This window comes from Schistocerca cancellata, chromosome 4 (assembly GCF_023864275.1).
Source record: "Schistocerca cancellata isolate TAMUIC-IGC-003103 chromosome 4, iqSchCanc2.1, whole genome shotgun sequence".
Classification (NCBI taxonomy): domain Eukaryota; kingdom Metazoa; phylum Arthropoda; class Insecta; order Orthoptera; family Acrididae; genus Schistocerca; species Schistocerca cancellata.
This window is the reverse complement of record NC_064629.1, coordinates 755,273,018-755,299,368: the sequence shown is the minus strand read 5'-3', so window position 1 is coordinate 755,299,368 and position 26,351 is coordinate 755,273,018. Positions and strand designations below refer to the sequence as shown.

The following is a 26,351-nucleotide window of genomic DNA, read 5'->3' as shown; positions in this document are numbered from 1 at the left end:
GTGGATACCAACAAAATATTTTCACACTCTTGGGAGAATATTGCTGATTGAAATTTCATGAGAAGATCCTGCCGCAATGAAAAATGCTTTTGTTTTAATGACTGCCACCCCAATTTGCATATCATATCCATGGCACTCTCTCCCCTATTTCACAATAATACAAAACAAGCTGCCCTTCTTTGAACTTCACCAATGTCCTTCGTCAATCCCATCTGATGCTGATCTCACACCACACAGCAATGCTCCAGAAAAGGGTGGACAAGCGTAATGTAAGTAGTCTCTTTAGTAAACTTGTTGCATTTTCTAAGTGTTCTGCCTATAAATCACAGTCCTTGGTTTGCTTTCCCCAAAATATTATCTACGTGATCATTCCAGTTTAAGTTATTTGTAATTGTAGTCCTTAATTATTTAGTTGAATTTACAGCCCCTAGATTTGTGTGACTTATTGTGTAACTGAATTTCATCATAGTTTTTTAATTACTCATGTGGATGATGTCACACTTTTCTTTATTTAGAGTCAGTTGCCCCTTTTTGCACCATACAGATATCTATGTATCCGATTCTCTGTACATGGAGGGCATAGGGGTCTGAAGATGGCACTAATGAGATGCCAAAACTGGTCATGTAAATAAAATAATAACTTCTGAAAAGAACTGTTTGGTGATTTTTCTTTGGTAAATATGGCCTGCTATCCCATATCCTCAGTGGATCAACAGAGAAACAGATATGTTGTTTAAATCATTTTGTAATAGATTGGCAAGGAAGGCATCTCAGCTGAATTGGCACATAACATCTTGGATGAGGTTTTTTGATGTGATTAAACTGGGTATGTGATGGTTCCATGACAAAAACACTTAAGGGATCAATATTTTAAATCTCATTCTTCAAAAAGCTGAAGCCCTATCAAAAGACTTCAGATGATGACATATGACTAGATGAAACAGAAGTTTTCTATTACATACAAGTGTGAAGCTCAAATTCATATGGTGGGTTATGGGGACCAATAAATGCAAAAACTGTTTAGTTGACAGGTAATGTTATGACAGCTAAATCTGAGGAATCATAACATATTATCATTATTTACTGTTACATAAATGGGCAGTGATTGGTTCTTATTACACACTGTTTCTGAACTACTAAAAAAAGGGTAAAAACAGAAATGACCCAGTTTAAAGCACAAAAAAGAACACATGCACTAAGAGAATGTACTTGCTCAAGTATTTAATTGTTACTTCGTCCAGGGATCATCTCACAATGATATAGGACTTGACAGTGTAGTACATTGGAAATAAATAACTTACAATATATATACAGAAAGAATATATATATAAATAAGGATTTGTGAGGCTAGGACAGCCGGTGAGTCATGGCATTGGTAAAGGAACTATTGTGGCATTTGCCTGAAATGAAAGGAAAACCATGGAAAATGTAAATTAGGATGGCCAGGCAGAGGAAACTTTATTTTCCCAAATATGAGGCCAGTGTCTTAACAGCTGTACAGTCTCATTTGGCTGATCCCTACTGCACAATGTTCGCTAATTTACACACTTTTTGCTCCAGTTAACTTAGAACATAAAAACATGCTTTTACTACTCATCACTGCACACAAGGACACCTGCTGTTTAGATGAAAAAATTGGATGAGCTGAGCTTATAAATAGTTTTCTATGTATACTGTCTTTAGATCCAGTTCTGTCTTATGGACAGGGTGAGCACCAATCTGTGGTTGTTTGCTGATGATGCCATGATGCATGGGAAGGTGGCATCATTGACTGACTGTAGAAGGATACAATATGGCTTAGACAAAATGTCTAGTTGGTGTGATGAATGGCAGCATGATCTGAAGCTAGAAAAATGTAAGCCAATACAGATAGCAGGAAAAACAATCCTGTGATGTTTGAATACAACTTGTGTAGTGTACTGCTTGATAGTCACTTTGATTAAATATTTAGGCATAACATTGCAAAGCAATACGAAATGGAATGAGCACATAAGGATGGAAGTTGGGAATGTGGACTTCAGCTTATTCGTGGAATTTTAGGAAAGTGTGCGTCATCAGTATAGGAGACTGCATATATAACACTAGCGTGACTCATTCTTGAGTAATTATTGAGTGTTTGGGATCATCACCAGGTCAGATTAAAGGAAGACAACGAAGCAATTTGGAGGTAGGCTGCTAGATTAGTTACCAGGAGGTTCAATCAACGTGCAAGTATTACGGAGGTGCTTCATGAAGTCAAGTGGAAATCCCTGGAGTGATGACAATGTTCTTTTCATGGAACACCAATGAGAAAATTTAGAGAATCAGTCTATGAAGCTGACTGCAGAATGTCCCTACTGCCACCAACATATATGTTGCATAAAGACCATGAAGATGAGATAAGAGAAATTAGTGCTCTTATAGAGGCATGCAGACAGACATTTTTCCCTTGCTCTATTAGCAAGTGGAACAGGAAAATAAATGACTAGTAGTGGTACAAGGTGCCCTCTGCCATGCACCATACAATGGCTTGCAGAGTATGTCTATGGTAGATGATGTGAGTTTTCTATTTTCGTTATTGCCTAATCTCAAAAAAGTCTTGGAAGAATCAAGAATGAAATTCTTGACAAAATTGTAATTGAGTTATCTTAGGAAACAAAAAACATTGAATCTCAAATGGCAAATACTCTGAACTAAATGGAGATTATGTTGGAAAGAATATTTTGTTTCACCAAATACATTTTATTTGTTATGTTCTTGTTCAAAATCATCCTTATATGTCCTACCAAATCAAAAGACATGGGTAAATAAGAGAGCTGTAGGTGTACTCAGAATTTTCATATGTTTTAACTCATAAATCAGCAGCTGTAAGAGTTTGATTATGGCCAAGTTTGAATACAACAAAAGAGGAGGCTTTTTCTGGAGTACTGCACATTCAGGCATACAAGCCATAAAACATGGGGTTCCACAAGGCTCAATGATAGAGCTCTTACTGTTCTTACTTTATGTACACACATCAAAAAATGTTTCGCATCACCTTGGTTCCAAGAGTTCCGGAACCTGTACAGAAAATTGGAATAGAGATCAAGATAAACATCATTTCCGCCCTCTTTATTGCTCATAAAAACCACACATTGCATGTTGTGCCACCATACAGCGAGACCTTCAGAGGTGGTGGTCCAGACTGCTTTATACACCAGTACCTCTTATACCCAGTAGTAAGTCCTCTTGCATTGATACATGCCTGTATTTGTTGTGGCATACTGTCCACAAGTTCATCAAGGTGCTATTGGTCCAGCTTGTCCCACTCCTCAATGGTGATTTGGTGTAGATCCCACAGAGTGGTTGGTGGGTCACGTTGCCCATAAACAGCCGTTTTCAATCTATCCCAGGCATGTTTGATAGGGTACATGTCTGGAGAACATGCTGGTCACTCTAGTCAAGCGATGTCACTATCCTGAAGGAAGTCATTCACAAGATGTGCATGATGGGGGCAGGAATTGTCATCCATGAAGATGAAATCCTCACCAATATGCTGTCAATATGGTTGTACTATCGGTTGGAGGATGGCATTCACGTATCATACAGCTGTTACGGCGCATTCCATGACCACCAGTGCCATATGTCAGCCCCACATAATACCACCACAAAACAGCAGGGAACCTCTGCCTTGCTGCAATCGCTGGACAGTGTGTCTAAGGTTTTCAGCCTGACCGAGTTGCCTCTAAACACGTCTCCAACGATTGTCTGGTTGAAGGCATATATGACACTCATAAGTGAAGAGAATGTGATGCCAATTCTGAGCGGTCTATTCAGCATGTTGTTGGGCCCATCTGTACTGTGCTTCATGGTGTCGTGGTTGCAAAGGTGGACCTCGCCATGGACGTCAGAAGTGAAGTTGCATATCATGCAGCCCATTGTGCATAGTTTGAGTCATAACACGACATCCTATGGCTGCACAAAAAGCATTATTCAACATGGTGGCATTGCTGTCAGGGTTACTCCGAGCCATAATCTGTAGGTAGCGGTCATCCACTGCAGTAGTAACCCTTGGGCAGCCTGAGCAAGGCATGTCATCGACGGTTCCTGTCTCTCTGTATCTCCTCCATGTCTGAACAACATTGCTTTGGTTCATTTCAAAATGCCTGGACACTTCCCTTGTTGAGAACCCTTCCTGGCACAAAGTAACAATGCAGACACAATCGAACCATGATATTGACGTTCTAGGCATGGTTGAACTACAGACAACATGAGCCGTGTACCTCCTTCCTGGTGGAATGACTGGAAATGATCAGCTGTCAGGCCCTCTCCATCTAATATGCACTCCTCATGCATGGTTATTTATATCTTTGGGCAGGTTTAGTGACATCTCTGAACAGTCAAACAGACTGTGTCTGTGATACAATGTCCACAGTCAACTTCTATGTTCAGGAGTTCTGGGAATCGGGGTGATGCAAAACTTTTTTTGATGTGTGTAAATAACCTTCCCTTAAGCCTACCCACCAAGAGAACTCTTTTTCTTTATTGAAAACACCATGATTCTCATATGTGAGACAAAAAAGCCAATCCATACCACAGGGAATAGAAGCACAACTCAACTAAGCTAATGGCTTAAATCAAACAGACCATTTGTTAATATTAAATTTTGCACTACTTAGAATAAAACTTCAGTGGTCTTGACTATATCACTGATTGATAATCACATCAAATTTGTCTATGAAACCAAATACCTAGGGGGTTTTCACCACTGAGAGACACACACACAGAAATGCCATGTAGACATAAGCAGGGCCTAACTGACAAAGGGAGTCCATGACATTTGGCTCACAGACCTAGTTCAAACTTTGTACACTTTTAATACTAGTAAGGTGTACTACATAACAGATTTTGAGAAAATCGCAAGAGAAGTTTTACACGTCAATGATGGACCAGTGCACTGCAACCATGAACATGTGCTGGCGGCGGTCATGTGGTTAGCGTTCAAGTTCTTTAATCAGTCGACTGAGTTCTGCTCATCTTTTCTTTTCTTTAACACCAGTCAAATTATTAAGTATATATTACATTTGAAAGGTAATACAATGAAAAGACACATGTATTTTCATGCATTTTTATTGAATTTCCAATGTTATTTGGCTGATTACTAATTTGCATTATGACAACAAATATTATGTGAATTTTATTTTTACTGGCAAGTTAAAAACTTTATCAATCACCTTCAAGCTTGTTCATACTTCACTGACAACATATGAGAAATTGCTCTCATGAAGAAGCTTTTAAAATACATTCAACTGTATTACTAATTTTCAGTACTGATATTTACGAAAATGTTGTGTTATGCATGGTTTGCATCAAAATTGTCACAAGAAAGAGAAATTATTCAAAATGTCAATGAGCTTTGTTTTCCCTTGGAAACTCTGAGGTTTCCTTGTGCACATGGTAAAATTGTAGTCATTCGATGTAGTAGATGCCATTTTAATTTAGGTTTTCTGTGTCTATATGAAAAATATCATCCTGCAACTTGTAAGGTCTAAAGCACATCTGAAAATTCATCACAGATTACCCTCACATTCTGGTATATTGTAGCTCACTGTATTATTGAATACATTCATTTATACCTTTATTTATTTACACCTGATTTGGGCTTTCCAAGCTTGTCCCTCATCCTTGAAACCTGTGTCTGCATATTGAAGTGTACTGGTGCAAAGCAGTTCTAGATGCCTTACCCAATTATAGGTATAAGGGATTTTGGAAAGCACAACAGGCATACATTTTCAGGAAAACTTTCTGCATTTGGTTATTTAATTGTCAATAATTATCAGCACAATATTTTTTGTGATAGTAAAAATTAGCAAAAAACCAAGTAACATTGCAAATTTAATAAAAGTTCTTGTAAATAAACATCTTTTCATCATATTATCTTTCAAATGTAATATGTATGAAAGAATATGACTAGTGTTCAGGGGGGGGGGAATAAAAAAATAAAAAATAAAAATAAATAAACTGTGAGTGGGTCTCGTTAAAGCAATCCTCCCATTACACAGCTTGAATGCTAACAACATAACTGTTGCCATGTCATGTTTGGAGTGACAACTCATCGGTACATCACTGACATGTAAAACTTCTCTTGTGATTTTATCAAAATCGCCTTAGTGGTATGCTTTACCACTTACACATTATGTTGTCCTAATGGACTACTAAATGTGTAGAAAGTTTCAGTTAAGTCTGTGACATGAATGTCATGGCCTCCCCTTGTAAGTATACTATATTTTATGAAAACATCAATTAAGAAACATAGGAAGTATCAGTACTGTGACACCAGTGTCTCTTTCATCTGGCACTCAATTATGGATTTACTTAATGGGGACACAGTTCATAGTCAGCTAAGTTATTTAAAATCCTAATGGAAACTGTCGGAACAATACTGTTCAAATAGGCAAATGTAATATGTAAACTATTGTTGAGGAAATGGAGCATATTACCCCTACCATGTCAATATGTACTGGAACTACTATATTTTATAAAGAACAACTTCAGCAAACAAGACAGGCTATGTGTAATACCCCTCATCCCATGACAATATATACTGGAATTACTGCTCAGGGTGTCGCAGGAGTAATGGTCAATATCCAAAGATATGACAGGAAAACTCATTTGAAACAAAAAACTTCATATGGACATATACCCTATTCAAAATGGTTTTTGATATAGAACATATTTAACATAGATTTATTTTTGAGCTAATGGTGTGCACATATGCATCTTATCCTAAGCATCAGACTGGCCATGGTAGTAAAATTAACTGGCTACCAAGATTGCAAGACCTTACACAATTAGATTTTTGTCTATCGGGTTGGATGAATTGATTGATTTTTATTTGGTCCCATTTGATTACATTTTGTAAAAAGTGTGTACTTTTAATATGGCACAAGTCAACTTAAACTTATTTTCTTGCAATATTTAACCTATTTATTACAATTTAGTACATCAAAGTGGCAATACAATAATGTTGCATACAATTTTCATACATATTTTTAAGGTCCTGAGAATTATTTACATACTACATTATGCTCATATTTACATTTTTCTCTCAGTATTCATGCTCTCAACTTATTAACGTATCACAACATGTTCAATTAGTTACAGTACCTCTATAACAGTAATAGTAGCATTTTTCATTCATTGATACATATACTCTTCTGCACTATAAAATTCTTTTTCAATTAAATAATCTTTTAAAAGTTTTTGGAATGTCTTTTTGCTCACATTGTTCTGTAAACTCTTTGGAAGACACTTTATGAATTTGACACCCGAGTATCGAGGACCTTTTTCAGCAACTCTCAGTTGGTGTTGTATACTTCTCAGCTGACCTTTATTTCTTGTTTCATATGTATGAACACCTGCATTTCGTTTTAGTACTTCATTTCCTTTTATTAATGACATTATTGTTTTGTAAATATATAGAGATGGAAATGTCAGTATTTTTAGACTATAGAAAACAGTTCTGCATGAGTCTCATTGTTTCTGTCAAGATGGTCGTAACAGCTTTTTTTTGCAATGTAAATATTCTTTTTGTATTTTTGCTGCTAGACTTTGCTTAAACAGTAATTCCATATTGTAGGTAAGGCTCAAATAGAGCATGGTACACTGTACATGGAAGCTCCTTGTTGGCATAATGTGCAAGCTGTTTCATAACAAATATTGCAGTGCTTCATTTACAGCAAACATTATTTATATATGTTGACTCCACTGGAGCTTATTGTCAGCTGTAATCCCCCAAAATTTAATAGTGGTAACTTCTTCCAGTCTTGTTTCATCTATGAATATATCTGTGTGTTCTTCCTTTTCTCAATTTTTGAACACCATGAACATTGTCTTTTTTAAATTTAAAGTAAAGTCATTTTGAACAAGGCATTATACTGTGTTATTTATTGACATAAATGCACTTCTTTCCAGTGTTTCCAGATTTTTTTCTACTTTCATTAGTGTCATGTCATTTGCATATATTATTTATCTTTCTCACTGACATCAATATTGTTTACAAATAGGTTAAACAGAAGTGGGTCAAGTACAGATCATTGGGGCACTCCATACACAATATTTCTGATTTCAGATCTGCATCAAGTTTCTGTTTCCACATACTGCTTTCTGTTGCTGATGTATGATTTTATTCACTTGGTTGCATGTCCACGAATACCATAGCTTTCAATTTTTTCAATAAGTGTAGCATGGGTGATTGTGCTGAACTCTTTAGACAAATCCAGAAACATAGCAGACACAGAGTTTCTTTTGTCTAATGCATCTATAATGGATTCTGTGAGGCTTGATGTAGCAGTTTCTGTAGATATCCTTTTTTGGAAATCATGTTGTGCTGGATTCAGAATACTGTGTGTCTCCAGGAATGTGGGCAATCTACCATGCATGAGCATCTCTAGTATTTTTGAAAAACCACAGATTAAAGACACTGGTCTGTAGTTATTTGGATCATTTTTGTCTCCTTTCTTAAATATTGGTACTACTTTGCTTACTTTTAATTTTTCTGAGAATACTCCTTCTCTAAATGAGCAGTTTGCAATATGCAAAAGTGGTTTGATTATTTCTTCGTTCACATGTTTTATTAAATTATTTGATACTTCATCATCCGCTGCAGACTTTTGGGGTTTTAATTTCTGTATTATTTTTTTGAGTTCTGTTTTTGCCAGTGGTTCTAGGAACATTGAGTGGGATGGTTGGCCAAGTGCTTTAGTATGCTTTGACCATTGATGATTTGTTTCCCCTTTCAAATTTTGTACAGCATCTATAAAGTTGTTGTTTAGTATATTAGCAATTTTTCTTCCAGCTGTAACTATGTTGTCATCAGTTCTCATTGACTTAATAAAATTGCTGTTTTTTACACTTTATGGCTATATATTCCACTGTTGATTTTGTTATGGCTCTGTTTATTGAAATGGCTTTTGCTTCTCTTATTAATTGCCTGTACTTCTTCTGATACTGTTTATATGTATCCATATTCCCTGCTTGTCTGAGCTCCTTCACTCTAGTCCTGAGTTCAGTTATTTCTTTCGTAATCCATTTCTTACTGTGATCCTGTTTTTCTGATAGGCTATTTTGGGGAAGAAGTGTGAGGTGAAAAAAAAACTCTGAAAAAGTAAGATGAACTATTTGGTCGCATTATGTATGGGAATGTGAAGAGGCACTCACACAAGTAACACAGGATATTCTCCCACGAGTGCATAAATACACTGAAGCTGACAGAGGAATATATGAACATTTATTGTGGACGGTGCAGCAGCTGCAATATGACATCTGCAATAATGCCTAGAGGTGAATGTGTTAAAAAATATGCATTTTTTAATTGATATTTTGTAAAATGCATGCTGTAATGCTGATTAATTGTTGTACATGTATAAACTTCAAAATGTATTGAATAATACAGTAAATAAATAACTACGTACATTAAATGTATTCTATTCAGAAACCATTCAGAATAGGGTGTATGTCCAGATGAAGCTTTTTGCTTCAAATGATTATTCCTGTCATATCTCTGAATACTGACCATTCCTCCTGGGACACCCTGTATTTTTTAAAGGAAAATTAGAAAAGAACTCAGAGAACTCACTAAGGTTAATCATCAACTTAATGATACTGTAGAACAAAGGTGTTACATAATAGCAAAAATATTATATCTCCCAACACCAATCAAGAACGCTTGAGGACCTTCTTTATAAAAAAAACCAGTTGGAATTCAATATTGTCTTTCCCACAGATCAAACAGCCTTTGACTTCTTTAGTGTTAGTAACCAGAATGATTTATAGACTACGGTTATGAGCATAAATAGTCCCACTGCAAATCAGTGATAATAGCAGTGAAATTATTTCCTGATAATGTAGTTCAGGGATCAACAATTTCACCATCCAGCAAACACAGATGCTTCTCAAGTGCAAGCAGCAATGGAAAATGGTGAAGAACTTCATGACTATTCTGCAATTCACAGTAACTGTTTGGCAGAAGGTTTACAGAATAACTTTTGGGCTATTTCATACTATTCTGTCCTCTACTGGCACCTGGAAAAAATTGACATCTAAATCTTTCTACTGTTGGAAATATGCAGCATTTATGTCATTCATTCCATCAGTTATGTTTCTTACATTGGCAGCAATCATGTTGAATGTGATACTATTTACAGCACAATTTGTATCTAAGCTGCTCTGTTTTGCTGTAGAAGCACAGCTCCTCTTAGACTGCCTAGAATGCCAAATTGTGGTTTGTTGTGTAAGGACATCCCCACCATTTGTCAGCTGCAGTGGATTTCTGAAGATAGAAGTACACTTTCAAGAATGTTCCAGTGTTGTTGTCATGCACATCCACACGTGCTTTTCATTTTTGAATTGACAACTACTTTTGACTTAAAAAACATTGTTTCATTCCTGTATGATTATGTATGTATGTAAGTATGTATTGAACTGGGAACATAGAAATGACAGAGAGGCTTCGTCCCCACCATAGCCCTCAGTGGTACACAACCCCACAACAGGCTACAGCAGTCAACTCATTCCACTGCTGCCACACGCCGAACCCAGGGTTATTGTACAGTTCCCGCCAGGAACATCTCATTTCAGACAAGTGTAAACCCAATGTTTATGTGGTAGGGTAATTATGGTGTACGCATACACGGAAACAGTGTTAGCACAGCAATCGCCAACATAGTGTAACTGAGGCAGAATAAGGGGAACCAGCCCGTATTCATCAAGGCAGATGGAAAATTGCCTTAAAAACCATCCACAGGCTGGCCGGCACACCGGACCTCGACACTAATCTGCCAGGTGTATTCATGCCGGGGACCAGCCTGCCTTCCCGCTCAAGAAGCAGTGTGTTAGATTACACCATTACATCATGAGTACTGCATGAGGAAGACAAAGTTCTGGTTCACATTTTATTGACTTTCTGTAGGACTAAAAATATCATCGAAACCTTACATGTAATAAGATACATGAAGAATAGATTAGAAATGAAGGGAAAATATAAACTGCTACTGAAGCTGTGTTTTAATTATGTAAAGTCAAAGTCTGTGGGGGAAACACTCCATACTTTTTACATTTCTAGGCTCTAATAATTGACGGAACACAAAATTCTGCATACACTGTACAAACACATTACTCTACCATTATCATTATACAGGGAATGGACATCTAAAACCTAACTCATGACCAATCAAGGCCAATAAAATTATCTGAAATACAGTTCCTCTTCTATGCAGTAAGACAGTAAGATTTTTTTTTTTTTTTTTTTTTTTTGGTACTCTTAAAATAATACTAAGTGCAAAGTGTAGAACAAAGTGATATCTATAATAAAATTGTGTGCATGAAATTAGAAACCCCAAATACAATGTGTAGCATGTAACAGAATCATTACCATTTGTTTGGTATAGTTTCAAATGAAAACATAACATAAGGCACTCTTTTAAATCATTGTACAAGCAATTTTAAGGCAAAAGAGAACAATGAACCTGATGATTGTAATTGATGGTGGTGTGTCTATATTCCCTCTGTTATTAAATCTCACCAATCAGATGAATGTTAGTAGAGTATTTCCTTAAACAGATGGCCCATTTCAAAGCAATAGTTTGTTTAAGGCAGCAAGCAATCTACTAACCATCATTGTTAAATGTGTTCATTTATTTTTAACTGCAGCTCAAGTGTTTCTTACATACTTGTAAATCATTTTGCATGAGAATAGCTCTCAGTACTGCAATGCAACATACAGAAATGAGTGTTATAGTCTGATACTAACCATTACTGCAGGTCCCATGTTCACTGTAATAAAAGTCTCTGTCCATCAGTAGTGATGAGCGATCAGCTGCAAAAGTGTCATCAGAACTCAAGAAACAATCCCGACGAACCACATGGTAGTTAAATGATCTGCAGTTGAAATCCTGTTCTTGATTGCATAAGTGTTTGCATTCTGGAGCATCATAAATCTGTGGAATATACCTGTCGGTGTATGGAAGGAATCTTCCAGGGTAATCTGTGTAGTCACAGCTTGGTGGCTCTGAAATCAGATATCATCATTGAACAAATATGTTTCAATGCATTTTTAGTTTATTAATAAAGAATAGGTGTGAACTGGTAATTTTCAATTATATAGTACCATTTTAATATATTATTAACAAAAAGAAAGCTACAGTTAACTCTTAACGTATATTATACATTGAGGTGACAAAAGTCATGGGAGACCTCCACATATCATGTTGGACTTCCTTTTGCCCTGCATAGTGCAGTAACTTGTGTGGCATGGACCCAACAAGTTGTTGCAAGTCCCCTCCAGAAATATTGAACCATACTGCCTCTATAGCTGTCCATAACAGTAAAAGCATTGCTGGTGCAGGATTTTGTACATGAACTGAACTCTTCATTATGTCCCACAAATGTTCAGTGGGATTCGAGACAGGAGATCTGGGAAGCCAGATCATCCATTCAAATTGTTCAGAATGTTCTTCAAACCAATTGCGAACAGTCATGGCCAGGTGACATGGTGCGCAGTCGTCCGTAAAAATTCCATCATTGTCTGAGAACATTAAGTTCACAAATCGTTGCATATGTACTCCAAGTAGCCAACCATAACCATTTCCAGTCTATAATTGGTTCAGTTGTATCAGAGGACCCAGTCAATTCCATGTCAACACAGCCCACACCATTATGGAGCTACTACCAGCTTGCACAGTGCCTTATTGACAATTTGGGTTCATGGCTTTGTCAGGCATGTGCCACACTCAAACCCTGCCTTCAATTCTTACCAACTGAAATTGGAGTTCATCTGACCAGGCCATGGTTTCCCAGTCATCTAGGGTCCAACTGATATGGTCGTGTGCCCAGGAGAGGCACTGCAGGCAATGTCATGCTGCTACCAAAGGCATTCACATTAGTCATCCACTACCACAGCCAAATTTCACTACACTGTCTTAACAGATACATTTGTCATACATCCTGCATTCATTTTTTGTGGTTATTTCATGCAGTGTTGCTTGTCTGTTAGCACTGACAAATCTATGCAAACACAACTGCTCTCAGTCATCAAGTGAAGGCCACTGGCTACTGTGTTGCCTGTGGTGAGAGGTAATGGCTGAAATTTGGTATTCTTGGCACACTCTTGACACTGTTTATCTTGGAATATTGAATTTCGTAATGGCTTCCAAATGGAATGTCCAATGTGTCTAGCTTCAACTACCATTCTGCTTACAAGGTCTGTTAATTTCCACTGTATGGCCATAATAATGGCAGAAACCTTTTCACATGAATCACATGAGTATAAATGACGGCTCCCGTGAATGTAGTGCCCTTTTTACCTTGTGTATGTCATACTACCACCATGTGTATATGTATACATCACTATCTCATGATTTTTGTCACTTCAGTGTAAAATGAACATATAAATCAATGTCAAGGAAGGCAAATGGAGGACTTCGATTTGGTGGATGGTAGACTTGGATTTGGTGGAACGGTTCCAGGAAGGTGCAGTACATATATGAAGGAAATTACATACTAGTTACAGAGTACTGCTCCAGCATTTGAAGTCCTTATCAAGGAGGCATGGCAACAGACATTGAATAAATTCACTGATGAGATGCTATGAATGTAACAGGTTGATAAAGCCCATACGAAAATGCTTGGGAAACTTAATGGAAATCCTTGAAAGAAACATGTCATAGTTTTTGCAAGATCCTGTTGGGATAGTTTAGAGAACCTGTATCTGACAAAGACTATGTGACAATTCTGCTGCATTGTACATCTCATATAGACATAACGACAATACATACTCTTCTTCTTCTTCTTTAACTTTTACCTTTTGTCCTATTCCTACACAGGGATGGCATGGTTATTATTGAGTTTTGAATTGTTAATATGTTAGAGAGGGTGGTTGGATGCTCTACTTGTCGCCATCCCTTCATCCCCCCCCCCTTTCTCTGGCCCCCAGCCCCTGACAGAATTTGTGAACCCCCAACTGTCTGTGTGTAGTGATCCGTCAAAAAGAGTATGAACATTTTCTAAATGTTGGTGAATTGTGTAACCCAGATGGGATGTGGGTACCAGCCTGGTATTCACTTAGTCAAAACTGCTTATGAACCACATCCAGGTTCATTGGCACACTGGCCCTCCGCCACGTGGATTCCATCCAGGGCTGGTGCACCTGCCCAAATTATGGAAGTGGTGTGGTAACAAGCATGGCCATCCATGCAGGAGGCATCCATATTTACATTAACAACATAAAAAGATGTACTTTGCATATATTACTGAAATATTCTTACCATTTTGTACTAAATAATCTATCTTAAAATACTAAGTACATAATTGTCAATATTTTGAGATATAGTAAGTTTTGTGTACTTATTGAAGAACAACACATTTTCTAACTCACAGAATTAGTTCTTATCAACACTAGCAAGTGCTGAATTTTGCCACTCTTGAAAAAATTTCTGCAGATGGATACCTGCCTGTTTCCTTGTACATGAAACCAGCACCAAATAAAACTGCTATGACATCAATTTTTTAAAAGTTTAGACAGTCTGTAAAGTCTAAAATGTCTTAAATTCTACTCAATGACATTATTACTCTCTGAGATATAATTCACCTCTTACTTTCAAGCCAACAAATCCATGCTCCTCAAATTTGGGCAAGGAAAATCTCCAGTAACATAGATAGACCTTGTATTTGGCAATGCAGTTTTGACATTTTAAGTTATCTCAAAATCAGTAGACATTGGCTGAAATAAGTAAGAACCCACTGAATTGGTAATAATATGAGGGGCATTTGAAAAGTTCGTGCAAAGTCTGAGAGATGGCACCACTGGTGGGTATCAAGGTCATGTTTAGTTAGTAGCATCTTTGGAAAGAACACACACCAAACTTCAGCCATATTTCTCTAGTTCTTTGTGTTTGGCATTCATATGAATCAAGGAAGTTGAGTGATTGTCAAAAAATGGTTGAAAAATAATTTCGTGTGGTGATTAAACATTACTTTATGAAAGGCAAAATGTCTCAGGAGACTAAAGAGAAGCTTGATAAACATTACAGTGACTCTGGACCTTTGATTAGAACAGTTTATAAGTGGTTTCAAAATTTTCAGAGTGGCCATATGGGCACAAGTGATGCTGAACTTTCTGGACGCCCTGTGGAGGTTACGACTCCAGAAATCATTGATAAAATCCATGATATAGTGACGGATGACAGAAGAATTAAGGTGTGCGAGATTGCTAGTGCTGTGGGCATCTTGAAGGAATGAGTACATAATATTTTGCATAAACATTTGGACATGAGAAAGCTATCCATAAGATGGATTTCATGACTGCTCACTCTTGACCAAAAACGGACTTGTGTAAAGTGCTGCAAGGATGGTTTGCAGCTATTCAGGAAGAATCTGCAGTACTTTAAGTGTCGTTTCATCAATGTGGATGAAACATGGGTACATTACTATACTCCTGAGACCAAAGAACAATCTAAACAATGGGTTACCAAGGGGGAATTTGCACCAAAAAAGGCAAAGACCATTCCTTTGGCCGGAAAGGTTATGGCGACTGTCTTTTGGGATTTGCAAGGGTTAATCCTCATTGACTATCTTGGGGTAGGGGGGTGGGGGGGTGGAGTAATAAACAGTCCCAAAAAATAACTGTTACAAAAAAAATTGATACTTTGTGCTCTTTCCGAGTTAATTAGCATTGAAGTTAGCCAATTAGGTTGTTGTGTGCACAAATTCAAGCAGCCTGCCAGATATAATTAGTGTAAGTTTTCCCCATAGCATAGTTGATAGAGCATGAGACTGCTCAGCCTTTGGCTTGGGTTCAGTCCTTACTTATGTCCCACATTCAATTTTTGTATGACTCCCTTGTTCAGTTTTAGGAAACCAAACAAATAACACATTTGGTGACACCATCTTTGACAGGCCACTTGAATTTGCGGGGACAACTGTCTGTTTGACTAAATTTAATGCTAATTAACTCAGAAATGGTGCAATGTATTAAATTATTTCTTAACAGTTATTTCTCAGCATAACCTACCCTGCAACACTCTTACAAGCTTTTCAGACTGTTTCTGATTATTCTGTATACACATTTGCCTGAAGGAGTGTAGACCAGCTTAATAGTAGGTGCTAATGCAAAGTTGTTTTGAACACATGCAGAAACTAAATATTGAAATGGAAATAAACAGTTAACGTATGAACACTGAGTTCAGTGAGAACTATTTATGTGTGCAACAACAAGGATGCAGTGGGAATGCATTTACATCTGTTGGACGAATGTTATGAAAACAAACACTCGAAACCGACGTTTCACCTAAGTCACATGCAACGAAAATCTGTAACACAACCATTTGTGTGTGACGTGTTTATAATTATGTATTATTTATATTTCAGGACAATTAATCTTTTTAAAAAAAAAAAAAAAAAAAAACACACCACATGCCATAAAGAAAGCGTGTAAACCGTCTGAGGATGAATCACAACGATTCGAAACTGGTAACGGTATCCTTTGAATAAAGGAACTGAAAGTAAATTTATGGCTGGTTGCTGTCCTAACACCATCAACATTTGTCTTCAAACAACAGTCATGGTCTCCATCATGTCATCATATGACAAAATTACATTAGATTAAATTTTTGTTCAACAGACCCAAAAAATGAGATAATTCTCATCGAACATGTCAGAAAGTATAATATGAAAATGTAAAACGTTTGAATATAATACTTTCTACCCTGATCATTTGTTAGGAGATTGTTGAAATAGGTGAATACAATGTGGTAAACTGTAACAGCTAATATTTACAGAATTAACATGCTTTCAGAATGAAACATTGTTGTGCACTAGTAATAAATTTATCATACACAAAATACCTAATCTTGCCTGTTGTGACCAAGTGCTGTCAAAAGTGAAATCTAAAAGTCATTTTTACTTAAGCTAGCTCAACAGTTTCTGTTAAGATATTCGTCTATAGAGTAGAAGGAGTTGCCTATTAAAAAGTCTTTCAAACTCTGTTAAACTATGCATTATCTGAAACCAAGTTTTTAATGGTTGCCGGCAATTTATTGAAAATGTGTGTTCCTGAGCGTTGGGCCCCTTTTTGGACCAAGGTAAGTGATTTTAGGTCTTTATGTAGATTGTCCTTATTCCTATGTATCAAGCTATTGTTTGGAAATAGAGATATATTACTTGCAACAGTCCGCCCCCAGTAGCTGAGTGGTCAATGTGACAGAATATCAATCCTAAGGCCCCGGGTTCAATTCCTGGCTGGGTTGGAGATTTTCTCTGCTCAAGGACTGGGTGTTGTGTTGTCCTAATCACACCATTTCATCCCCATTGATGTGCAAGTCACCAAAGTGGCATCAAATCAAAAGACTTGCACCAGGCAAACAGTCTACCTGACGGGAGGCCCTAGTCACATGACATTTACATTTACTTCCAACAAATTTCATTAAGGAATAAATATACTGAGAAGCAGTCATTAGAATACAAAGTTCTTTGGACAGGTTCCTACATGATGTTATTGAATTTATGCCACAAATGATTCTTATCACACGCTTTTGCACCCTAAAAACTTTTGCTCGGTTTGATGAGTTACCCCAGAATATGATTCCATATGACATAATAGAATGAAACTAAACAAAGTATGCAAGTTCTTTTATATTCATATCTCCTACATCTGATCTCATTCTCACTGCAAATACATACTTGTTTAGGCACTTAAGCAATTCTATGGTATGCCCTTCCCAACTGAATTGATTATCAAGTTGTAATTCCAGAAATTTAACACTGCCAATCTCTTTGATCTGCATGTCTTCACATGTTACACACATGCTGGAAGGAAATCCCTTACAGCTTCAGAACTGCATATAGTGGGTCTTCTCAAAGTTTAATGACAACGAATTAGCTTTAAACCATTTATTAATGTCAGTGAAAATTTGATTAGCAGCTGTTTATAAATCTGTACTTGGCTTGCTACTTATTGTAATGTTTGTATTAAGTAGCAAGGCAAGTACAGATTTAAAAATAACTGCTAATCAGATTTTCACTGACATTAATAAATGGTTTAAAACTAATAGCATCAAGGGGGCCTCTGGGTACAATGTCCCATTCTGATAGATGGATTGTCATCAACAGTGCCACGTGCCCTCACTCTATGAGACGCAATGGAGAGATTTGGAATTTAATCCATGACACCAGAGGGAAGTCTGGTTGCCACACTACTACCTCCCCTCAGCTTGTCAGCTAAATACTGGAGGTGAAAATTTCTTCCACCACCAGGACTCTGGCTAACTACAAGTTGAGTGCCACCACATATGCATGCAGTAGAACACTGATCTACTTCTCTGAACACAACTCCATACATTTCTCTCCATACCTTCTCCTTTATTTTTATTTTATTTTATTTATTTATTTATTTATTTATTTTTGACAAAATAATTTTCGCTTGAAAATCTTGAAATTAAGTATAGGTGACTATATTTGCTACTGCATGTAATCCTATTAAAAGATATTTGCCTGCATTTGTTTTGCTTAAAAGATTTAATTTTTTTTATTTTTCAGAATTAGTTATTTATGAACTTTGTCAACAAGAAAATAAATAAGAAAATTCTAACAATAAGTACCATATTTAATTGTTTATTAACTGTAATAATAAAAAACTGAAAATATCATTATTGGGCAACTGCACACTTCAGACCTACTTGGAGCACATTCATTTTCCATGTAGTCCACATCAGCAGAAACTCTTCGAAAATGCTGTGGAGTTGTTCTCCTAGTTTCAGGGGTGAGTTTGCACAGTCTCTCTCTTCCATAATAAGTTGCTGACCTAAAAAATTAAATACCTACATAAATATCAGAAAATAAAAACCAATGAAGCTAGCATACTTGCTGAGACAAGAAAGTATTACAACACATGCAGTATGACAGTTCGTAACTGACAAAATAGAGCCCATTGCAGAATTTTCTATTTATGCAGTAAACATACAATAAATGTACTACATAATAATTTAATTATCTTTTTTCTTCTTTTTTTTCTGGCATTAATACCATATTTTCTTGGGGTCAGTGTGTTAATTATTGGATTTGTGAAAGATGGTGGTAGCCCCCCACCCCCAGATATGGAATTTGTGTATTCCCAAATGTCAGCCTCTAGTGTTATTCCATGTGAAAGTGTGTGAACATGTTCTAAATGTTTGTGAATTGTGTAACTGAAGATGGACGTGTCTACCAACACAATAAATAATTTATATTAATATATTACATTTAATTGAATATATATACCAATAAGTTTATTTTATTAATATTAAATGATTATTTTAATACATATATCTACCTAGGATTATAGCTACTTATGTTTTTAGCTTAAAATAAGTACACAGATACTTCACAAGCCACCGCACAGTGCATGGCAGAGGATACCTGATATCAGTACTTGTCATTTCCTTTCCTGTTCCATTCACAAATAGAGCGAGGGAAAAATGACTGCTTATATGCCTCCATATGAGCCATAATCTCTCATACCTTATCTTCGGGGTCCTTACATGCAGTGTATCTAGGCGGCAGTAGAATTGTTCAGCAGTCAGCTTCAAATGCTGGTTCTCTAAATTTTCTCAATAGTGTTTCTTGGAAAGAATGTCATCTTACCTGTAGGGATACCCATTTGAGTTCCCACAGCATCTCCATAACACTTATGGGTTGTTCAAACATACCAGTAACAAATCTAGCAGCCTCCCTCTGAATTGCTTCAATGTCTTCCATGAATCTGACCTGGTACGGATCCCAAACATTTGAGCAGTACTCAAGAATAGATCGCACCTCTTTTACAGGTAAACTACTCTTTCCTAAAATTCTCCCAATAAATTGAAGTCAACCATTCACATTCCCTACCACAGTTCTCACATGCTCGTTCCACTTCAAATCAATTTCCAATGTTATGCCTAGATATTTAAATGACTTTACTGTGTCAATAGTAATACTGTACCCGTACAGTACAGATTTGATTTTCCTATTCATCCATATTAACTTACATTTTTTCATATTTAAGGCTAGCTGCCATTCATCACACCAACTGGAAATTTTGTCCAACTAGTCTTGCATTTTCCTACAGTCACTCAACTTGAACACCCTACTATACACCATGGCATCATCAGCAAACAATTTAGATTGCTGTCCACCCTGACCATTAAATCATTTATGTATATAGAGAACAACAGTGGCCATATCACACTTTCCTGGGGCATTCCTGATGATACCCTTGTCTCTGATGAACACTTGTCATGAAGTACCAGCCTGGTATTCACCTAGTCGGATGTGGAAAATGTCCTAAAAAACACATCCAGGCTGATTTGTACACTAGTCTCAATGTTACTCCAACAGGTGTATTTGATCTGGAGGTGGCATGCCAATGTGAAAAGGTATTTGGGAGAGTCATTGCCACTGTGACATTATTGTAATTGTTATGTCTTTACAGGGTAGTCAGATCTTTCTATTGAATGAGTTGCCTTATGTGTCAACAATACATGAAATTGCATTTAGTCTTACTTCTTTATAAGCTACAGTTCAGCACATAATTTTACTTTGACCCATTCCAGTGTTTTATAAACAGATTTAAGTAACATCCGCCAGTTTTTACTTAAAGCTGCAATTTGTTCATAAATTAAGTAAATTTAGTTGCTCAGAACTGTAGCAACACTTTCAAGGAAATGGAAAATGATTACTGTTTACTGTGCTATCAACAGCATGGGTACAGGAGATGGGTCTAACTCATATTGGAGTAAAGTAGGGAAGGATACTGGCCACATCATTTTTAAGGGGCCACCACATTGTTCATTTAAATCAATTAAGGGAACCATGAGGAAGCCAAATCTGGGTGGTGATTTGCACCCTGCAACTGTCAGTGGTGAACTGGACTGATACATGCTGTTTCTACAACTGGCTACATGATGGGAGGTTACCAAGAGTCATAACATATTTAGCTAGAGCAATTATAAATGCTCCTAGCTAAGCCAGTGGCAGCATTCCTATGGTGCTATACATTTGACTGGCACAGTCTCTGTACCAGGTACTAGTCAAATGTGCAACTCAGCTGATACAGCCTCATTGAGCAGTATCGCTGACTGAGTGAAGCCACTGATCTATGAGCTATCAGTTAGCCCTGATAGTTCTGAACTTAAAAATGGATCTGCTGAGGTGTGGCTGCCACACAGGTGACATCACATGATATTCCAGCCAATCTCTGAGAGACCTGGGTTCAACTTGGGGTGCCTACACATTCCTTTCAGACATCTTGGGCTGCAAACTACATTTGACAGCATAATTGTCTAATATTGCTGTGCTGACAAGCTGACACCTGACTTGCATCACTAAGGATGCTGTTGCCAGCTACTGTTGTGGTGCAGCAACATTGCACTGCCTTGGCATATGTCCCAGTGCTTACTAGCTGTGGACCAGCTCCTTGGTGTCTTTTGCTGGAGTGCTGTTTAAAAGATAACTAATAATAAAGAAGGTTTTTGTTGAGTAAGCACTCTTGACACCATGCTCACTGTAGAACTGAAGATCTCATCCCACAGTTTCCCCTCACATGACACTGTAAAAGTAAAAAAACAGCCATCCTGCAACACTGGTGTTGTTATGTCCTACTAGCGCATGATAGAGGGAAGACAGGGGGTTAAGGGCCATCTCCAATTTCGTGCAGTGAGGAGCAAATGTAGAAAGACAAATTCCCTCTGAAGGCATGTTAATGACATGGATCAGTGCCAGACATTGTCACAAGACACCTGCAAGGTTTGTGGATTCTGGGACTCAACAGGATGCTTTCAGCAGGAGACTCATGGTATTCAGGAGTCTGATTAATACTATTTATTAGCAATCAGGCTAACTAATACACTGAAGAATAATTATAAACATTAGAAAAAGCAAAGGAGGCAACTGGTTGCACAACAGAAGTCAGTGTCTGAATCCATGGGTTAGGTGCTAACAGAAGTAGTGAACACTAGCAGCATGTTAAGTAGAAACTTGAGAGCGGCACTTGAAGTAAGGAAAACAGACATGTTGGGGCTTATCAAGGCTGGCCACAAGTGACACATATTTGGAATCCGAACAATCCTCTGAATACAAAAACATGGGTTCTTGAAGAATTGTGGTGGTGCACTATTTCTCCCTTCCTAGTTGACCCACCAACGCACCAGCACCTAACAAGCTTTGGCCAATCTCATAAGTCGCTCTGTACCTCCAGGGCACCTTTGGCCAACCACATGTAGATTCCTCCCCTCCTCCTACTCGGTAGATAGGGGCGCTTTTGGACTTAACATTACCCAACTCCAAGTTTGGTAGCAACAGTGTTCAGCTGAAAGCTAAGTGTCACTGTTGTGCCTATTATGGCCAGCAACAGCAATGATTTTTGTCACTTGGCTCCACCCTCAGTCCTTTTGTGTGTGGGGACTGCTGAAGTAGCACTCTAACCTGTGTAAACTCACTGGCATTGCAGTTCTCAGGAGGAAGTATCAAGCTTGCTGCCTCTGCTATGACATTCCTTTTAATGGCCATCTTCTACTATGACACCTTATAACAGCATCTAGGTAATGTATGGAGCTACCAGTTAATTCTCTGAAGTGAGACTTCTCTCCTGGGACAGTTGCTCAGAGCATTAGTGATTTGTAGGGCTCTAGTGTTACAGTTTGTCTCCAGTAACCTAAATGCTACCACTTTTGTCCACTCTCTGCATTGTATCTCTTACTTCCTATCTAGAAGTAGCCTTGATGGCTCCCAACAGCCTTAAGCATAACAACATACAAGCCATTATGTAGTCAATATATGACAGTGCTGTCCAGCTGTAACAATAGTGTCATATGTGGGGATACACTATAGGCACAGTTCAACACAGTTCAAAAGTTCAGAAGAGTACACGGCTATTGTCTTATGATGTAGTTTATAGACAGAAGGTGCAATCACCATTTGAGGCATTAAAACCTAGAGTGGGGGGAAAACAGTGGAGCAGTGCAGATTGGATTTACTAACAGTGTTGAACATAGATCTACTGAATTATTACATGTATGCCAAATTAAGTCTTCTTACAAAGAAATATTGTACCTTAATATTAACAGAACCATTCAATATACCAAATACAAGAAAATTCTCAAACTAAACAGGCTCTCAAAAAAAAAAAAAAAAAAAAAATAATAATAATAATAATTTAACACATACCAGATAGCCATCTGGAGATGCGTTATTAATGTGAGTGGGACTGCTGAAGTAACACTCTAACCTGTGTAAACTCACTGACATTGCAGTTCTCAGGAGCAAGTATCAAACTTGCTGCCTCTGCTAAGACGTTCCTTTTAATGGCCATCAAATGAATCTGCTCCAGTCCTGAATCCCTGAACCATTACACCAACAACCTGAAAACAGCTTTCGCATCCCGCAACTACCCTCCCGACCTGGTACAGAAGCAAATAACCAGAGCAACTTCCTCATCCCCTCAAACCCAGAACCTCTAACAGAAGAACCCCAAAAGTGCCTCACTTGTGACAGGATACTTCCCGGCACTGGATCAGACTCTGAATGTGGCTCTCCAGCAGGGATACGACTTCCTCAAATCCTGCCCCGAAATGAGATCCATCCTTCATGAAATCCTCCCCACTCCACCAAGAGTGTCTTTCCGCCGTCCACCTAACCTTCGTAACCTCTTGGTTTATCCCTATGAAATCCCCAAACCACCTTCCCTACCCTCTGGCTCCTACCCTTGTAACCACCCCTGGTGTAAAACCTGTCCCATGCACCCTCCCACCACCAACTACTCCAGTCCTGTGACCCGGAAGGTGTACACGATCAAAGACAGAGCCACATGTGAAAGCACCCACATGATTTACCAACTGACCTGCCTACACTGTGATGCTTTCTATGTGGGAATGACCAGCAACAAACTGTCCATTCGCATGAATGGACACAGGCAGACAGTGTTTGTTGGTAATGAGGATCACCCTGTAGCTAAACATGTCTTGGTGCACGGTCAGCACATCTTGGCACAGTGTTACACCGTTCGGATTATCTGGATACTTCCCACTAACACCAACCTATCCGAACTCTGGAGATGGGAACTTGCCCTTCAATATATCCTCTCGTCCCATTATCCACAAATCCTCAATCTCCGCTAATTTCAAGTTGCTGCCACTCATACCTCACCTGTAATTCAACAACATCTTTGCCTCTGCACTTCCGCCTCGACTGACATCTCTGCCCAAACTCTTTGCCTTTAAATATGTCTGCTTGTGTCTGTATATGTGTGGATGGATATGTGTGTGTGTGCGAGTGTATACCTGTCCTTCTTTCCCCCTAAGGTAAGTCTTTTCGCTCCCGGGATTGGAATGACTCCTTACCCTCTCCCTTAAAACCCACATCCTTTCACCTTTCCCTCTCCTTCCCTCTTTCCTGACGAAGCAACCGTGGGTTGCGAAAGCTTGAAATTTTTTGTGTGTGTTTGTGTGTTTTTTTTTATTGTGCCTATCTACCAGCGCTTTCCCGTTTGGTAAGTCATGGAATCTTTGTTTTTAATATATTTTTCCCGTGTGGAATGTTTCTTTCTATTTTATATATATTAATGTGAAACGCGTTTGGGTCACAGTGGGCAAACTATGCAGAAGGATACAAAGAGACAGTTTATTATTGGCACTTTACAGAAGTACTTGTATATTATGCAACCAGTGGCTTTTTAAATTTCATGCAATTTACTGTACCATAACCAGTTTTAAAGCCACTGCTGGCCCATAATTGCAAAAACCTGTAGACAGTATGTTGCCAAGTGCAAAAAGTGACTATGACGGCCCTCGAGTGACAGGAATGCATGATACAACTGACTGCCAAGTTGCTTAAATACCATGTAGGGCAATATATGATGTTGACTAGCCCTTACAACCAGAAGGGAAAAACTGAAAATTTTATGTTCGTTACCAATTGTCGCAACAAAGTCATTGAGATTACCTCACTGGTAAAAGTGAAGTTACAAGTCACTACTCTTACAATAGTCATATATGTTGGGCATGTTCAACCTTTTCAGGACATACCTGAGAGTTTACCACAGTTACCAGTGTCATCCCCAAAAACAAAGGGAAGGGGTAAGAAAGGAAAAGAATCATTACAAACTACGATCAAGAGATGGACCAACAAAGAGAAGGGACAACTGGAGTAGCAGATGGTGATGGTAAATGCTTTGTGTACACCCGTATGCAGTGAAATAAGACTTTTAAAAAATTTTCACACCTCTGAACAAGTGAGATATATATGCTGGGTGAGAAGAATTGTGCAGCAGAAAAGCTGTGCCATTGTCAGAGGGAACAGGTTACAGAACCCCTCACCCCCCCCCCCCCCCCCCCCTCCAAATTGTCACAGACACATGTGAAATGGAACTACTGCTTGGGGAAACAGATGCAGGCGGATGCCCAAGGAACATTCTTATGTGCCATCCACATTTTCAGAAAGCAAGACCTCACAGGATGTACTCTGTGCATGACTCAAATCATAACTAAAACCACCTGCTGTAAGCAAGGATGCTTAAGGGGAACAGGACAATTGGAATGAAAGAGCAGCAACACACAGCTAAATGGGATTTAATTTGTCATCTCAGACAGACTTTTCAGCTTCCAATGACAATAACAGGAACTATGGATCTGAACATAATGTATCCTATGCTGTATTTACACAATAATCCTTTTGAAATACCATCAGCGAAGAACCTAACTTACCTGAACACTACCTTCAGTTCCACTGCACTTAGTTCCCTCTACAAGCTGTTAGCAGCACAGAATAGGTGCATTAGCACATAACAGTTGTTCTAGAGTATTCAGCAATACCACCACAAGTACCAGTGCTGAGTCACTGTAGTGAAGATCTCAGCCTTGATGTTTCCTTAATATTGGTCGTCATTCATGTTACCTCTGTCCATCATCAGTCAGAGCCCTCAGCTCACCTGATCTTCTAGTCCATACCTACCAATCCAATGGATTGACCACAAGGGTTGACCAAAGAGAGGGAAATTTTGGCTGTAGCAGTCACCATACACCATTTGATGGAGTGGTATAAACAATTCGATGGTGTGTGTAAGGAAGAAGAACAGATAATATTTAAAGTGTAAATAACCGTGTGTGTGAGAGAGAGTGCAAAGCAGGGGCAGGGGGAAAATGGAGACACAGTAGTACCATGTTTTTTTAATAGTTCATAGTTCCAGCATGGAATTCAGGTGGCCTGAATTTTTCTAAGGAAGGAGAAAATGTGGCAGCATCAGCTTCAGGCAGGCCTTCGCAACCAGCCAAAGAATATGTGGGCCAGCCACTGATGTAATTCTGCAGCTAGGTACTCAGTAGTGAGCTGAATTT

General features: G+C 38.1%; 1 protein-coding gene across 1 annotated transcript in view; it reads right to left on the bottom strand.

Moving 5' to 3' along the window:
• The window catches only part of LOC126184487 (uncharacterized), a 514,130-nt gene that overhangs the window by 104,542 nt on the left and 383,237 nt on the right, over positions 1-26,351 (bottom strand). The window contains exons 20-21 of the mRNA XM_049926880.1: positions 18,687-18,811; positions 11,768-12,025 (exon numbers count right to left, since the gene is read on the bottom strand). Of these exons, the coding sequence (XP_049782837.1) occupies positions 11,768-12,025; positions 18,687-18,811 (383 nt within the window). The remainder of the gene's footprint in view (positions 1-11,767; positions 12,026-18,686; positions 18,812-26,351) is intronic.